Genomic DNA, 18,562 nt, shown 5'->3' on the forward strand with positions numbered 1-18,562 from the left:
AGCTACTGGGCAAATGCACATGAGTCATTTCCCTTCTTTAGGCCTATTTTTTTTCTGTCTATACAATTGAGATGAAGTATCTTGCAGAGCAAATACCAGGACAACAAATATCCATAAAACAGATCAGTTATTATTATTTCAAAAATAATCTATTAAGTTTGCATCTCTATGTCTGGGATTTTTTCCTGCACTTAGGGGCTCTGCATGGTATTTGATTTTACACTATATTGAATAAAGGCTACGTAGAGATAGCTACTGAATTTATGATCAATAGAAAATTGCAAATTTTGTCTCCCAACCAATTCTATCAAATGATCCAGCACAACACATCAATAAAAAGCTCTGAATTGATGCTGTTTCCCTATTTCATGCCCTGTTTAGATTCCCTGGGGATGACAGATTAATTTAATTAGTTTTACTGAACTGTCTAGTTGCTTTTACTGGCCAATTTACTCATAGGCTGAAATTTCTCTTGGGGTTATCATTGTCTTACTGGTCCATTTTTAAAATAAAAGTGCATTTACTGCCACTTCTTATATAGCTCTCTGCTATGCTTTTTGCTGTGAAGACTGAAGTTTGTAAAGTGCCTCCACTGACACTTATAGAGGAAGTTTAAAGTTGTTGTTTTTCCTAAATGTGGTTAATGTAAAAAGGAAGCAGATAGCTACAGTCAAACGGACTGTGAACTGAATACCTTGCCCAGCTTTCACTGGGGAATTAAGTTAATCTGAGCACAACACAGAATATGGCTCTTGTATGCCACCTGTAAGCACAGAAGTGATCAGTCACTTCCAAACTTCCTCCACTTGACAGCTTCTTCAGCTCAGAAGCATCAAAACAACAGCACCAAGGCTACAGAGTTTCAATCCAAGCTGTGGCTTGCTCACATGGGTCTGATCAAAGTTCCTGGGCTTTGACACACTGCCAGGCAGTGAGAGGTGTATGAAATACAACAAAAATAACAGCAGGAATGGAATTCACTTAATCCTAGTGGTCAAACGCCCAGAACCATGAAAAAAAAATGCAAATCCTAACTTGGATTCGGGTAAGAATTTTATTCATGGCAGCATTTTCCTATCCAGCTGAATGATCCCTAATCCTGTATTTTTAGAAGTGGAAGAGGAGTCACTTAAATTCTAGATGAAAATTTTGAAGCTTGGGCCATTTGGGGTTTTTTTTCCTGTATTTTTTGTACAAGGTCAAATGAGATATTTTACACTCCAGAGAATTTCCCATTCTTCCTGTGAGTTTTAAAAAATAAGTAGATGCTGCCTTCTGATTTTGAGCATCATAGCTCTGCACTAGATTTCAAACAATCTTCCTAAGATTTGAAAGAGGCTATATGGTCCTCTGTGGCCATTTTTCAAAAGTGAGGTTGGATGGATTTCCATGAGATTTTCTCCAAAGTTTTTCTGCGAAGTGTGTAGTTCTGAGCATATCACTCATTGACCACATCTACAGAAATCTGTATCATGCACTGCTTTGTAAATTCAGCTCTTCTGAGGCTCCTTCAACTGCAAAGCTTTACAGTGAGTACGAAAGATTTCATCTTTCTGAACTCGTGCTCTAATTGCTAAATTACATTCCCATGGGCTCACCAGCCCTTTCACCTATGCATTCATCTTGTTAAAATTAACCCTGTGACAAAAAAAACCCCACACTTTAGATGCTCTAAAGAGGAAAAATAGAGACCACTAGAATCTTAACCTGCCCATCCATTACAGAATCAATGAAAAAGGTTTAAAAAAATTTCCACTTCTAGAGTAAGTACTCCTCTAATTTTAAAATATTATTTATTTAAGCTATATAGGTCAAGTTCTGTTGGAGCAGTATGTTTTAAATGCTGAGATCAGAGTTTCAAAAATATATTTATGTATGTTTATCCATTTTCCATCAGATCTGTAGAAGTGAAGTAGTAGTCTTACTATAAGATTTACTTGTCAATTAGTCTATGAACTCTAATTTTCTCACTGCACCAAACACATTTGAAAAAAAACAGAACCACTGGGAATTTTTAGGAATATTAAAATCTGGAAGATTAAAATCCTGTATCAAAGATGTAATTTTATGGTCCAGCTAAGTTACAACATATCTCTGTGCTAGTTAAACCAAACACATCATGAAACCAATTACAGAGAATTTAGAAAGACTTATTTTGAGTCCAGATCTTGTTCTATGCAAACTAAGAGAGTATCTTTTCAAATAGCACAAGGAAGAATACAAGTAGTCAAAGGTAATATCACACATTCAGATACAATAAAAAAGATAGCACTCTAAAAATGTGATTTTCTTGATTATGATATTAGCAATTCTTAAAATGCCAAATTGAAGTCAAGAATGTAAAAATTCAATAATCCTGTTTCCCACATCTATAAGAATTAAACTATACTCTCAGCAGAAGGTCCTAATGTGGTCATAGGGGGTCACTCCATGCTATTTATAGCATCAAAATGTTCTTTTAAACTAGGCCAGAACAGCCAAGGATGCTTGGGTCCTTCTACTCAAGGTATATTCTTTACAGTTTCACTGTCTGTAAATTTAACATATAAAGAAAAATTTAAAAATCACTAGGGTATCAGATTCTTATGAGATAATTTCATGAAAAACACAGAAACTTCAGCTGAAAATATCCTTGCAATGCCAACTGCACACCTAGTATAACTTCATGCACAAGTGAAAATTACCTTCTGTAAATGTTACCCTGTGCAATCAATTGGATCCAATTAGTTTTGTGTGTTTTATGTTTCCAGTGTTATGACAGACAAAAATCTATTAGATGACAATGTATGTTTTATGCTGTAAGTAGAATTTTTGCAGGTCATTAGTTTATAAAGCAAACCAGCATGCTGGGTACTTTTAAAGGAAAATGAAAGTGAGAGGAAAACAAGTTGAGCTGTTCAGTTCGTGCCATCATAAGAACCTGTATTTCTAAGCATTTGATTCAGGTAAAGCTCTACCTTTTATATGATTTTAGTGGCAAATGCCTACAGTGACAGTGAAAGAGACTGAAATACACGCTGAGGCTTTTTGCAAGTAGCGTCATGATATGCAGCATGTTTCTATGATAGCAGCTATCCCCAGAGTATCAATCATACATAAGAAGACCAGAACCGGATTTTCAATCCTCTTATCTCATCCCCCAGTGTCTCTTTTCTCTTCTATATTTTATAGGGAGGAGAGACACAAAGTTGCCATGAGATTATTTCTGTGGCAGCTTCAACTCGCCCACTGGTTTTCTGCTCAATGTTTGTGACTGACACTTAGTTCTGCCTAAAGGAAAAGGACAGGACAGACTTCTGAGTACCAATCAATGAGGCATGCCACATGCTGTAATTGAAAAATACAGCGCTTCTAAATAATATGAGGACATATCATTTTTAGCACTAAGCAGTGGTAAAGAGAATTGTAATATGTAGTTTGCACTTATTTTTATGGCACTTGTCTGGACATGGTTAAAAAATGGGAACCTGAGCTACAGAATTGGAATTCTGTAATTCAGCAATTTTCAGATCAAGGTTAAGCTCCACATTTTCTTTCACCCGCAGAGCATGAGATCTTTTCAGTCTAATCATCTGTCTGATGTCCTGCTGTACCTTCATCCAAGTTACCTGTTAGCTTGTCATTAGTTAGCATGGAAGTGACCACAGTGGTCCAACCTGGTCCAACCTCCCTGCTCAAGCAGGGCCATCCCAGAACACAGGGCACAGGATTGTGTCCAGAGAGATCTTGAGTATCTCCAGTGAGGGAGGCTCCACACCCTCTCTGGGCAATCTGTTCCAGTGCTTGGTCACCGGCACAGTAAAGATGTTCTTCCTCATGTTCAGGTGGAACCTCTTTGCATCAGTTTCTGCCCATTGCCTCTTGTCCTATTGCTTGGCACTGCTGAGAAAGGCCTGGCTCCATCCTCTGATACCCTACTGTCACATACTGGGAGATATTGATAAGGTCCCCTCTGATTCATCTCTTCTTGAGGCTGAACAGGCCAGACTGCCTCAGCCTTTCCTCATTAAGTGAGAGGCTCCACTTCCTTAATAATTTCTGTAGTTCTCTGCTGGACCTGCTCCATGAGCCCCCAAGTCTCTCTTGTCCTGAGGAGTCCAGAACTGGACACAGCACTCCAGATGTGCTTCGCCAGGGCTCAGTAGAGAGGCAGGATCACCTCCCGTGACCTGCTGGCAATGCTTTTCCTAATGAACCCCAGGATCTCATTGGCTTCTTGCCTCTAGCTGGCTCAGGGACAGCTTGTTTTCCACCAGGAGCCCCAGGTCCTTCTCCACAGAGCTGCTTCCCAAGAGCTCAGTCCCCAGCCTGTGGTGGTGCAGGAGGTTACTCTTCCCCAGGAGCAGGACCCTGCACATATCCTTCTTGAATTTCAGAAGGTTCTCTCTGCCCATCTCTCCAACCTGTCAAGGCCCTTCTGAAGGGTTGCACAGCCCTCTGGAGTATGGGCCACTCCTCCCAGCTTTGTGAGGAGGCCTCTGCCCCTTCCTCCAAGTCATTGATTAATTAGTTAAACAAGACTGGTCCCAGTATTGAATCCTAGGAGACACTACCAGTGACTGGGCTCCAACCAGACCCTGTGCTGCTGATCACAACACTCTGGGATCTGCCACTCCGCCAGTTCTCAACCCACCTCACTGTTCACTCAGCCAGTCCACACTTCCTGAGTTTGCCTATGAGGATGTTGTGGAGACAGTATTGAAAGCCTTGCTGAAATCAATTTAGACAATATTGACATCCCTCCAGGTAGTTGTTTCATCATAGAAGGCAATCACTTTGTAGAAGGCACACACACGGGCACAGCACAGTGGGCTAGTGTTAGTAAACCTGTTAAAGCACCCAAACTGCACACTCCTAATCTCAGGCCATCTCACACTATTAAGTACTTTCCTTAGGCTCTTCTTTTATGGAGACTTCTGAAGCAAAACAATGCAAGATGTACTTAGGAAACATCTATCCTTCCAAACAGTGCATGTCCCCCCTGCCTCCCTAAAGCAAGCATAAATGGCTTATCACCTGTAGAGACACGGCAGCCTGGGAACCAACCTGTATAAAGCTGTCCTTAGGGTTCCCGCTGGTGAGTGGAAAAACAAAAGCATCATAAAGATTTGCCTAAAGTCACGAAACAGGTGAGTAGCACTACACTAAATACCACTGCTTCTGTTTTTTACCTCTCCTTCTGTCTGTGGTATCTAATGGGAGATTTGAGAAATTACATACCTTTCAAAAGATATGTGAATGTATTTAGAAACTCTTCATATGACTGCTCATGACTATTAATAAACTGATCAAGGATGCTGTTCTTTAACAGTTGTTCTCCCATGATCATCCACACCTTGAGGGTCAAACAGGTATATCTGTTTTTGTAGGCTGCTTCTGCAATAGAAAGAAAAGAGCTATATATACCTGCAGGCGGAAAACAAATCAACAGAAAAGTCACATAGATGGGCACTAGAAAGTATAATTTTTCTTCTCTCCTTGTGAAGTTCTGATCTCATCAGCGGAACTTCATTGAACACTTCTCCCAAAATTTACATGGACATAGATTTTAAGTACAAAAGGAGAAATTGTGACCACTTATGCTTGAATTTATGACCTTGGGTAATATGGGCCACAGAAGTGCCAGCTTCTCTTGGTGTCGTTCATTCCCTTAAGTTGTTCAGTCTTACAATCCTTGCCTTTTTTCCAGAAACAGTAACACCCCTCATCAGCATGTTGTATTTAACAACCAGGACACACCTGTACATTCAAATTTTGGATTGAAGCCATTATCTCCAGGTGCACTGCTCACTGTACCATCAAAGCCACAAAATCAGATTTTGGACCACACATTAAATCATAACGACACACACGTGTGTGTGGATGTGTGTGTGTGTGTGTGTGTGTAAGTGTAAGTGTAAGCTGAGGCAGCACACAGGACAGGGAGAGCATGCTGGAGCTGGACAGCCACACAGGAATGTGAGGACCACTCTTGAGAAGGGAATAAATGCTGAGAGCTGAAGGAAGGAACCTCCACTCTCCAGTCACACAGCAACAGCTTTGCAGCCTACCTTCATCACTTAACCACACTCCGTGGTCCTGAACAATCCTTGGTGAAGCCTGCTGTAGTTAACCTTGCCCCTAACTCATAAAATCTGTGTAAGTGCACGTTAACAGCTGCATGATGCTAAACACTTACCCATATTACCTGTATTTTATACACATAGGTCCACACTAATAGAATCAATTTAGTGTATAAAGAATGCATTATACACTAAGTGCTTGATTTGCATGTGTTCCTTTGTTTCCTCTCTTGATTTACCACAACATTAGGAAGTGGATTTTGGGAAGGAAAGCTTAATTTTCCAGCAAAACTTCAACAATACTAAGGAAAGGCTGCCAAGTTGGTACTGAAGTTAAGTAAGATCGAAAAAGAATATTCTTGGGGACCAGAAAGAAAATAAACCGTGACTTCTAACACAAAACTCTAATTTTGCTGCATTGCCTGCTTCCAAGCAAGACTAATGTTCTGAAGATATCAAAATACCTGCACACTCACATGACCTAAAGTTTAAGTTTTCTAGTATTTTACAAAAATCCTATCATTATTAATCTCTCTGTGGACTGACCAGGCAGAACATAACCCACCAGACTCTCAGAGTTGTTTATGTATACTATAGGGCTTTGAGAGGTAAGCAGTGCCTTCTATTCCCCATTATGGTTAAGTTATTAAAATCATTACTTGAAATAGAGCTGTTATTTGTAAAGCTATTGTAATATATATATATATATATATCTAAATGTATATCTATATATATATATATATCTAATCAAGAAGAAGTTGATAGCTTTTTGTTTTCTTTTGGAGTCTGGTGTCTAGAATCTCCAACTCCCTTACAAACACTAATGAAATAAACTTAAAAACATTCCCAAAAGAAAGAGCAAACAAATATTATTCCCAATAGCAGATTAAAAAAATGAGTCACCAAGAATTTAAATTACTTAAAAACAGGTTAGAGGAAGGCTGACAGCAAATCTTAGATTAATTCGCTCTAAAACGCTCTAGGAAACTAGAAAATTAATATGCAATTTGAGGGCATAGTCATATCTTTAACCAGCTTCATGACAGCTTTGTGAAAGCCATACTCCACAGCCACCAGACCACCAGCCTGAGATTCAGCACCCAGACCAAATGCTACCAAAGCCATATATCTCAATTCTTACTCTGCTGTGCAGCTTCTACTTCCTACAGATTTTGGGAAACTTCAGTTCAGATATTCCCTTGCACAGATGTTATGGAGGTCTACAGAACCATCTCCTCACGGGGAGGAAAAACCAGCTAGGTCCTAATGAAAGCCTAGGATCTGTCAGAAAAACAGCCACTCTCTCAGACAACAGAGAGGAGAGACTGGCAGCCAGAACTACCTGTTTCCTGGTTTCAATAATTTTCAAGAACTGCCTGGTGCTGCAGCATGGCCCTAAATAAAAGCAACTGCAGAGGATGGTATGTGGGGAATATCTACTATCCCTGAAACTGAACATGTGGTTAGGACGGATGGTACAGGGAGGATGTTCAAAAATTTATCTCAACCCATCAAGGCTTTCATATTTTTCATTTTGATTCCACTTTATTTTCTCCGGCTTCCCACCTACTTTATTCCAGAGTCTCTCTGAAATGATCACCACGCTATGTCAGTCACAGAAAAGTTTTGTGAGGTGAACAGCTGAAACCAGGCTGACCAGAAGACTCTCACCTTTGCTAAGGAGCTAACCAGCAGGTTCTACCTAAGTTAAAGGCTTCAGCAACCACCCAGTTCACAGCCTCCAGGCAACGACTTCTTCAAACTATCCTGAAAAAATGAAAAAATACACAGTAAAGGATTGGAATCCTCTACAATTTATAAAATTGATACCATGACACTTCTAGGAATGAAATTTTAACAGAATATTACAAATAAATTTTCTGTTAAAGAATAGATACTACTAAAATCAAAAACTTATCTTCTTTTTTCCCCTAACTTGGAAGCATAAAGGAAAGTAAAGCAAGGGTATCTGATTTTTTCCTTGTGCTGGCTTTGGATACTTTTAGAGTAAAATATCAGTAAGTGATGCACTCAAGCAGCAACTATGCTTTCTTCTTTTTGCATTTCACTCCTGCTCATCCATCCAAATTACTTTAATGAGGTTTCTTGAGGCAATCATTCATTAAGCCTTGCTGATCATCAGCAGATTGTGCAAAATCAATTTTATTTCTCAAAACACAGTCTTCTTCCAAGCAGTTTAAGACAAATCAGAAATCTCTGCATGGAATCACAGAGGCAGGTCAAGTGAGTATTAGCATGATTTCAATTATACAGTGATTAATCCTATTAAACAACACAAAATGTGGTGGAACATCAACTTCTTGGTTTATGCTGCATTTTTAAGTGCTTTATGTTTCTTTAAAATACAACAGAGGCAATGAAAGTAAAATCAAGATTATGAATTTTTTTAAGGAAAGAGCAGTAAGTTAATTGTCTCTACAAACTCAATAAAATCTTACGTAATTTAATTTTTCAGGGAGAAAAAACCTTCACTAGCATTTCTGGCATAGGTTCAAGTCAGGTTTTCACACTATGGATTTGCTCTCCTAGAAGTCATTCTCAATTTTTAAAAAAGACTGATGAACGAATGTGGTTTTTTAGTAGTTCACCCATAGGTTAATGGAAAATATCCACTAGGTACACCTGTTATCAAGATTTTATAATTTATGTCTGCAAAAACCAGATTGAACAAAACCACACTATTTTTAAATCTTACACTATGTTACCACTGGACAATGCCCCATTTTTTTCCCTATAGAGCTATCACAGTAACTACACCTTTAGCAATATTGTTACAGCAATGAAAAATGAGGCAGCAGCTTTGCAAAAAGAATGATTTTTTTAGCAGACAAGTGCACCCAGAATCAATTTAAGTCTATCTAGGTTCTGACTGCTCCCAAAAAGGCCACCACTTCCTCTTCACCTCCTGGCTTACCACTGCAGTCCATCTCTTGGGTAGACAAAATAAACTACCAATACAAAACCTGAGAGTTAACAGAGCAAATGCACATAGCCTGCTTTGAAGATGTATTTTCTGATCTGCCTTTCAGCTGTATGATCGTGATTGTCTGTACAAGGGGACAGTGAGAACGTGCAGTGTGAGCAAGGGAAGGATGCAGGATTGCCCTTTTGGCAGCCTGTCATAGTTGCTTATGCAACCATGAAAGCACAGCCTCATCAGAAACACTCTCACAAATGGCCCAGAAAGCTGTGCCTCCTCCACGCTGCAAAAGCAGATGTCAGCAGGGCACTCCTACACCCACTGCGTCGAGCTGGAGCCTGCAGTGCAGATCATCAGCCCCCACGGTGCAAAGAGGCAGCCAAAGCTGGAACTCAAGCCTGTCCTTAAGAAATGCTTGTTGTTAGCTATGGACCGTGGTTGCTGCCTTAACAAACATCCCAGGATGGTGCTTTAAAAGTAGGCCAGGTGAAAGGCATGATTCTGGGAATTCCTGCTCGAGAATGACATAAAACATTTTGAGTCAAGCAGTTACCCATTTTCCTGAAGGCAAAAACTTCTTGTCTAGACATACGCAAATCTGCAGTTGCAGAAGAAAGCCCTCCCTGCTCTACTGTCCTGCCCTACTTTTCTCCCTCCTCCTCCCTGCTACCACCACCTGTGAGGAGGCAGAGCTCCAGGAGCAAACATAAAGGCACCAAGTTCTGGCCACAAGCAGGTGCAGGTCAACCCAGCTGGAAGAAAAAAACTAGAAGCTACAAAGGACAAAAACTTTCAGATGAGGTTCCTTCCAACATCTCGCAATTCAATGTGATCTATGACAGCTAATCCTGTTAAAATCAACTGGATGTTTGCCATTGCCTTCAGCAGGAGGCCTTAAGGGCATACACTTAATGTATCAGCAGTTCCTGTGGATGGGAGCTGCATCTGCTTGCCTGAGTGCATTACTGAGCCTGAGAGCTGACCTTTAGATAGACAAAAACATGTACCTCTCATGCCCAGCTCATATGAGCTTTTAAAGGATATATCCAAGGGCTTTAATTGCAAGCAAGCATATTGATCCTGCTGGATTTGAGTGCTATTATGCCAGTCCTGTACCTGAGAATTTTTTTTAATGAATTTCCAATGGCTTCAAGAGTACTGCTCCCTTTAAAGACAACCTGGAGGCCTCACGGCAAGGGTAACATTTTGTCCAAACTGCAGGAGTCACTGCCCCTGGAATGTGATTGTCCAGGATCTGACAGTCAAAGCACAGCTGGACTCAATCAGGTATTTTAGATAAGCCCTCCAAATAAAGCCCTCTCCCTCACAAGTTAAATACTGTTTACTGTCAGTTTTAGATGAGACAGAAAATTGAAGATTGTAGGATGCTGGACTCCCTGTGCCCTTTTTTACAGGTTTCAGCCTGTGGGTTCTGGCTAAGTATCCAGTATATTTGCATTCTGGCTGGCAAAACCTACACAAATGAGTAAGGCAGCCTTCCCTTTCCCTGCTGAGCTGGAGTGCATTACTGCAACCCACAGAAAGCCAGCTACATTTCAGCTCAGAGATGACTGTATTTTACTGGCAGAAAATATGCTGAAAAGCCTGGAAATATCTCAATGCAATTTGGAATGATTTGGGATGAAAAAGATGCAAACAATATATTACTTTAAGAAATTAATTGTAGAAGAAGAAAAACAAGTGAAACAAAGCATTTCCACAACAGCGAGCAATCTGCTGAAAACATACTACCTCTGTCAATGTTATTAAAATAGAAATTGTGAAGGAAAAGTCTATTTATTCCTTTTCACATGGGTTCTCTGCCAGATTAATTCAGGATGGAAATCCAAGATCTTCTTGCTATGACCAGGATAGTTTTGAACGTAATTTCCCTACCATGTAGACAAATTATTCTGAAGCTATTTGCTACAATTTCTCCAAAGCTTTTTGTCATTGACAGTTAGAGACCATTTTGGACAGACCACGTCCTCATCCAAAAATGACATGCTGTCGTCAAAAAACTTTAATTTCTCCATCTTCTCAACCACAGTAATTGGAAAAAGAATTTCTAAAGATAAGGCATGTCAACTGGTAGAAAGAGTCTGAAACTAATGTAAAATATTAAAGTGACACAGCTGGGGGACTGGATTTTTCACTTAAATATTTGTTTGGGTTTTTTTTTTTTTTTTTGCCAGTAGATCTTTGACCACAGACCCAAACAAGGCTCAGAACACCTCAAACAAGCTGTCAAGTATTATCTAGGCCCTATTGAAAATTCAAATAAATGTGATGTGAATGCTCTTAAATTTAGGGGAAGTTCTTCAGCATTAAACTCTGCACTACAGTTTCCTTTTATCTTTGTTTCAGTAGAAAAGGCCCATATGGATGCTACAGGGCACAGTGCCTTAGCACTGCTGTATTTCAGATGAGAAACATCACCACATCCTATCTGCATTACAGTTATTCAATGTCTCAAGACAATTTTCGCAAACATTTGGTGTGTTTGCTTTGCTGTACTAATCAAATTCCATTTCAAGTTCCTTCTATTTCTATTCTCACAGCAGTTTCAAATGGGAGTTGAGATCTTTCTAAAATACTGTGCAGCAGATGTTGTAACTCAGGAGTGGGTGAAGCAGGGCCAGGAAAACAAAAGCAGGGAGCTATGAAGAGTAAATTGTTTTCCAGGTTTTTCTGTTTATTTGTTGTGCTGTGTTATGCAAGTGGCTTATCCTCTGTGCCCCAGCACTGCTAGCTCTTGAAAGGATATGTTCCCAGTGGACTTCCCAGCGTCTCATTATTTGTTGTTGGAGGAAAGCACTGTGAAACTGATGAAAAATGCCACAGAAGGGTGCAAAGTTTTATTAGTCTTTCAAGGTCTGATCAGAAGGCCACTGAAGGAGAAAAAAAAGACATTTCTAATTACTTTAGTGGACTTTGAGCTGGACTTTTTAGTCAGCCCTCACTCGGTGAACTGCATGCATTTGTCATTTCCTTTCCTCTGTTTCAATGTCATTGCCCGCTTGCAGCACAGCACTCCTGGGGAAAGTAGTATGCCAATCAGCAAGAGTTGTTCTCTTGTACTATCAATTGAAATTATTTTTTAACTCAAAATTTATTTTAAATTACATTTTAAAATAGCACTGAAAAATTCTGATGATGATCACAAGGCTGACAGGTTTACCAGCATAAAAAAATTCAACCATGAGGAAGCGTATGCTGCAGATATTTACAACCTAAGAGGCACCTGCTGTCACTCTGAGTGTGCTCCACACCAAAGAGTTAAAACTTCTGGAGGCTGGTGGGTTTCTTGTCGTGCCATCTGAAGGCAAGAGAGGAAAGGAAAATAAACCAGTCACAGCCAGTTAGCCACAGTAGATCGAGTTCTCAGGAGCACATCTGCAAATTAAGCAGATAGATTCCCCTCCATCAGGCTGTCTCTCCATGCCACGGGCCCCTGTGCTGTCACAGAAGATTCCTCACATTGCTCACATTTGAATCTCAATTACACAGAAAGATTACGGAGCACGAAAAAAACTGCTATCAGCCAGGTACGTCTAAATTACTGTTTTGCCCAAAGCAAACTTGGTTGATACACTTAGCTAATGCTTTGAGAAATACTATATAAGAAATTCCTTCCTTAAGCTTCTTTATGGAGGACTTGAAACTTCTCTGTGTGTCTGGAAATGATTTTGATTGTGGAGAATTTGGAAACAGCAATTGCTTTTCAGGGGTATGCTTTTCTGTTTTGGAAATGAAAAAACAAAACTGTCAGAGAAAAGAAACCCCATAATACTGTAAAATCAATTTAATTCTATAATAGATATCTGTGTTCATGCCAAAATAACTGCAAACTAATTAATGGTCAGCTATAGGCATTTACCAGCTAAGACTCCATGTTATCCTGCATTCCATTCTCTCAGTGTCCAATCAGTACAGCTCAAATATCTTATTTTTGTGTAAATGAAAAAAGGTTCTTTGTGTTTGCTATAGTTCATAAGATCAACTCATTCATCATTCATTATTTTGCAGCATTCAAATTACTGTGAAATTATTACAAATAATACTTTCAATATTGAAAAATATGAGATGTCACACTAAACAGCAGCACTGATTAGTCATTGTTCTCCTGATTAGAATGTTTTTGCTGCCTAGCTGGGTAACAGGCAAAGCACATAGGTGAACAAACCATTTCTGCATGGGGTCAAAGAGGACAAAAAGTAATAAACACAGTTTGGGAGTGATTCAGTGCCTAAACACTGTCATCTAGTGACATTTCATAAACCCTAGATTTACTAGGATATAGGACACAAAACAATGAGAGACTTGCTTCCATAGGAGAAGCTAGAAGACAAGGAAGACTATCCAAAGGTATATGAAATGTCACTTGCTGTTTAGGTCACTCACTGCTACCCCCTGTCTCTGAAAGTTTTTCATCCTGTACTTCCCTGTGAACACCTAATATGGTTTCTGAAAAGGTACACCACCCAAAATGGTCCATCAATTTCCATAGTAAGCACATTTCAAATTACATTATCTAGTGCTTCTAAAAAACACCTTCTCTCTTCATTTCACCCTTCTATAAATGTATCTCCTAACGCATCGATCTACATCTGAATTCCTTATAATCTCTTCTTGCTATATAAACAACTCTTACCTGAAAAACCTGCTCAAAATACAGTTTGATTTTAAAATAAACACAGGGAGAATATTAGTTTTCTTCTTTCTGTTAGCTTAGCTTCTAGCTCAGGTCTCTATTGCTTCTTAAATAGGGAGCTTATAAAAGTAATGCTGAGATTCTCATTTATTTGTATAATCGTTACAGCTTAACCTTTTATAAAAACACTAAATATGATGAAGCATGACTCAAGTCATCATAACTGGTAATTGTTCATGTAACTCCTCCCTTCTCCCTCCTCTTTTCTCCTTGTAATGTCTCTTCCCTTGTATCTTGTGTTGCACCACAACAAAGGCATTTATCTATTTCCCTCCACACTAGCTGTAATGCTAATCCAACTCCAGTTTTGAGCATAAAGCCACAAAAAAGCACTTTAAACTCTTTGCTTATAAGGTTAGATCTTTTGGGTTCCCCGAAGCTGTTCAGGGTTAGATAAGCCATGGCCCAAAGGCATCAGTGGTATTGGAAGGTTAGAGTTGGAGGTCAGCATAGCCAAAGAGCAACCACACTGTATTGACACACTGTAATTAGCATGAAAATACACGGAAAGCCAAAGCAATTCCAGTCAGTGCCTAAGGAGCTACTTCTGTCCAAAAATCTCAGATGAATATTCCCTCCATTACATACTAGACTTATTTATGTAATTATGTAAAGTTCAAGAAATATTACGAGATGTCAAGGAAGTGTGCTTTAAGTGTTCTTAACCAGTATGTTCTGTATGTCTACAAATCAAATAATTTTCACTGATCTTCTCTCCACTCTGTATCTGCAGACTCTTCAGATAGTAAACTCTTCAGAACTGAGTATTGCTCAATATTTGGGAAATAGTTTGTGATATTATGGACACTAATAATTGCCCTATTTGGAGATTCTTTAAATATATATAAAAATACGAGATGCACACTAATATGTCAATTAAATTGTTTGCCACTTTTAATAGCCTCATTAGATTTCAAATATAAATTGGTCAAATGTAGAACAGGAGTGGTACAAGATAAAGAATTCTAATTTTCTCATGTAGAACAGAAATTTTCTTACAGCATTTTCAGTATGGAAGACATTTTACTTTTCTAACGATCCTGTAAACCAAAGAAGCTAAGTAGCCAGACAATATGAAAGAAGAGACAAATGACATCTAATCTTAGTGCAAGCTCCTCTGATGATCCTTTTTTGAATGCTGGTAAGAAACAAGCAGCAGATTCCTGTTTAGCATATCACCTGAAGGTAAATAATTTCGTAAGTCTTTCTTCATGCATAATAAGGACTAAACCTGCTGTGTATACCGACATGCCTCGAAAAGGGTTCACTAATTTAATTAACTTATAACCCAACTTCACCCACAGTGCAATACTTCTAAAAAGAAATCTAAATGTAGAAAAAACTACCACCTTCAGGGCAGAAGCATTAGGCTATACAGTGAGCAGAACTCAACTATGATCTTTGGATGATTCCACAACATCAGACAGCCGTTCCTTGGACTGTTTTTCAAACAGACTCGGTAATGGCTATGCCTACCCTGTCTGTGTGCTCTGGCCTGAAAACATCTCACCTTTGAAAAACATCCCTATTTCAGCACACAGAACACTTTGGAGACAGGCAGTGCAGCAATATGGTACAACATGGCAATTGATGTCATCAGTGCCATCAGTTCCCATGTTTTTACAGCGACTCTTCCTCTACACAATGTTGTTCAGATCCCCCCAGGTTCTGATGTCATGTAATTTGAAGATACCAAATCCTTCCTTAAAAGAGAAACCCCATGTGTTTTGGTTTTTGTTGTCACAGCAAAATGAAAAGCAGCAACAAGGAAAATACGAATCTTAAAGATTTAAGAAAAGTGATTACATTTTATAATGTAGGATTTAGTGGGTTTTTTTCTAATATTTAGTTCACTTTTAAATTCTGGGGATTTCGCAAAGGCTGGGACAGAGAACTTGGACATTTACTAAAGGGCACAAGGCTGCTGTCACCAAAGGACACTGCCAATGAATCAGCCAGTGATTTCCCTCCTTGGCGTCTGTGCTCTCCAAAGCTATTTCACAGTCAATATCAGGCTGATTACATAAACTCCTTTCAGTCTTCAAAGAAACAGATTTATAAGAGTAAAAGATTAAACCTACTCATGAAAGCACGAGCAAAGCGCAGAGATGGAAGACAAATGATGTGAGCCGGCTGAGGCCCCGCGGCGGCGGGACCGGCAATCCCGGGATCCCGCCCGGGCTGTTCGGCACAATGTGAGGTTCCCCCGGCACCCGCCGCTCCAGCCAGCCCGGCACGGCTGCACAGACAGCGGGCACCCCCTGCTTAGAAACGCGGTCAACAAACCCTGACGTTTTCCTTGTAAACAAAACGCGCAATCGGAAGTTCCCGCGCACGCCCGTGCTCCAGCCCAGGACTGCGGGCCCTGGGGCGGGCTCGGGCCGGGGGCGGCCTGGCCGGGGCTCTCCTGCCGCCCGGGCCCGCCCCAGCCCCGCCGGACGAGGCTCCAGCCCGGCATGCAGGCGGGGCGGGAAATCCCGGCTTGTGGCATCTCCGGCGCTGCTCCCTGCGCCCCGGGGACGAGCCCCGCCGCCCGCAGACCGGCCCCGGCCCCGCGGCCGCACTCACCGCCGCCGGCCCTGTGAGCTGAGCCCGCCGATCCCGATCCCCACGGCTGGGCCGGGCCGGGCCCCCAGCGAGGACTACGGGCCCCAGCAGCCCCTGGGAGCGGCCGTGCCCGCCCCGGGAAGCCGCCCCAGCCAGCGCAGGCCTCGGCCGCACCATGGGCGGGCTCCCTGTGCCGTAAATCCCCCATGGTGTGCCCTAAATCCCCGTGGTACCGCGGCAATGTGCGCCCTTGATCCATCAGTGTGTTTGATCCACGTCTTGAGCCTGTCTTAGTGGGTTTCAGAGAGTGAACTGCAGCGCATAGGGTTTAGAACTTCCGTAGGATTTCCTCAAGTTCTGTTAAATATTTGTGTAGGATCTAATGAATGTTTGATCTGTTTGTTTTGTTGGGTTTTTTTCAGTCACGGTATGGCCCAGTCAGCAGAGAAGATGTCTCTGCAGATGATCTCCACCGTCAGTAACTCGTCCTTGCTTCAGCCGGGCTTCTCTCTCCTGAATTTTGATGGGCATGTTTTCTTTTTTGGTCAGAAAGGATGGCCAAAGAGATCCTGCCCCACTGGTGTTTTCCTCCTTGATATAAAGCAGAATGAGCTCAAAATGAAACCTGCTGCCTTCTCTAAAGACTCGTGTTACCTTCCCCCTCTCCGCTACCCCGCTATTTGCACGCTCAGGAGCAATGCAGGGGCCGATGAGTACCAGTATATCATCCATGGGGGTAAAACACCTAACAATGAACTTTCTGATAAGATTTACTTCATGAGTCTGGTAAGCAAAACTAGCAAGAAAATAACATTCCAGTGCCTTGAGAAAGACCTGGGTGGAGATGTCCCTGAAGCTAGATATGGGCATACAATTAATGTAGTTCATAGCCGGGGAAAAAGCATGAGTGTTCTATTTGGAGGCAGGACATATACTCCTCTTGCACAAAGAACCACTGAAAAATGGAACAGCGTAGTCGATTGTTTGCCCTCTGTGTTTCTCATTGATTTTGAGTTTGGATGCTGTACATCATACATACTTCCAGAGCTTCAAGATGGGCTTTCTTTCCACGTGTCACTTGCCAGAGATGATACAATCTACATCTTGGGAGGCCATTCACTTCAAAATAACACCAGGTCCCCCAACTTGTACAAGCTAAAAATTGATCTGCCCCTGGGCAGCCCGGCTGTGACCTGCACCATCCTGCCAGGGGGGATATCAGTGTCAAGTGCTATAGTGACCCAGATCAGTGACACTGAATTCGTCCTTGTTGGGGGCTACCACTCAGACAGCCAGAAACGACTGGCATGTCACACCATAGTTCTGGAAGATAATAAGATAGAGATTGTTGAAAGTGTGAGCCCAGAGTGGACACCAGATATTAAACACTGCAGAATGTGGTTTGGCTGTGATATGGGTAAAGGGTCTGTTTTGCTGGGCATTCCGGGGGCCAACAAACAAATAATCCCAGATGCAAACTACTTCTACATTTTGAGATGCAAAGGAGCAGATGAGGACAAGGAAGAAGAATTGATAACACAAAATTGCAGTCAGACATCAAGTGAAGACCCTGGAGACTCTGCTCCATTTGAAGATTCGGAGGAATTTTGTTTTAGTGCTGAAGCCAATAGCTTTGATGCTGATGATGCTGATACTTACAATGAAGATGATGAAGAGGATGAATCAGAAACAGGCTACTGGATCACCTGCTGCGCCAGTTGCAATATTGACATCAACACCTGGGTCCCTTTCTATTCAACAGAACTCAACAAGCCTGCAATGATCCTGTGTTCCAGTGGGGCTGGCCACTGGGTCCATGCACAGTGTATGGATCTCTCAGAAACCATACTCCTACGTCTCTCAGAAGCAAATGTTAAGTACTTCTGCAACAAGCACGTTGACCTTAATAAAGGGCTACAAACTCCCCAAAAGGTGGGGCGCCTGAAGAAGCCACCCATGAAACCATTGCGCAAAAAGAAAACCATGAAGTTACCAACATCAACGAAAAAGTCCTTTCTTCGGAGACTATTTGAATAGAGTTACACTGATGATTTGTATTCACCTGGGAGGAAATTAAATTCCAGGCAAAGGCAACAATGGTTGAAGCAAAGTGGGTAATTGGAGCTTGAAGAAATCTTATTTCAGTTATCTCAATGTTTTTGTTAAATTTCAAAGCACATTAATTTTTTCTGTCTTTTATGTGTATTTTTGTAATACTCAGACAGGGACCCCATCCTAGAGGGCACTGTGCAAACACACAGCTAGACGTTGGTAAACTGTGTGCTGAATTTTAAGTTA

At 41.0% G+C, this 18,562-nt stretch overlaps 2 protein-coding genes across 2 annotated transcripts in view; one reads left to right on the forward strand and one right to left on the reverse strand.

Moving 5' to 3' along the window:
• IFTAP (intraflagellar transport associated protein) overlaps window positions 1-7,832 on the reverse strand; it is a 31,385-nt gene extending 23,553 nt beyond the window's left edge. Inside the window, exons 1-2 of the mRNA XM_083863430.1 lie at window positions 7,734-7,832; window positions 5,221-5,376 (exon numbers count right to left, since the gene is read on the reverse strand). Coding sequence (XP_083719556.1) covers window positions 5,221-5,329 — 109 coding nt within the window. The 5' untranslated portion in view covers window positions 5,330-5,376; window positions 7,734-7,832. The remainder of the gene's footprint in view (window positions 1-5,220; window positions 5,377-7,733) is intronic.
• Window positions 7,833-16,447: 8,615 nt separating this feature from the next.
• On the forward strand, window positions 16,448-18,301 carry RAG2 (recombination activating 2; the record flags this gene model as incomplete). The annotated part of the gene is made up of 2 exons (XM_083864413.1): window positions 16,448-16,506; window positions 16,687-18,301. Exon 2 carries the CDS (start codon window positions 16,694-16,696, stop codon window positions 18,299-18,301), a length of 1,608 nt encoding a protein of 535 aa, XP_083720539.1. The 5' UTR covers window positions 16,448-16,506; window positions 16,687-16,693.
• Window positions 18,302-18,562: the final 261 nt, after the last annotated feature.

This window comes from Zosterops lateralis, assembly GCF_965231275.1.
Source record: "Zosterops lateralis genome assembly, chromosome: 6".
Taxonomy (NCBI): domain Eukaryota; kingdom Metazoa; phylum Chordata; class Aves; order Passeriformes; family Zosteropidae; genus Zosterops; species Zosterops lateralis.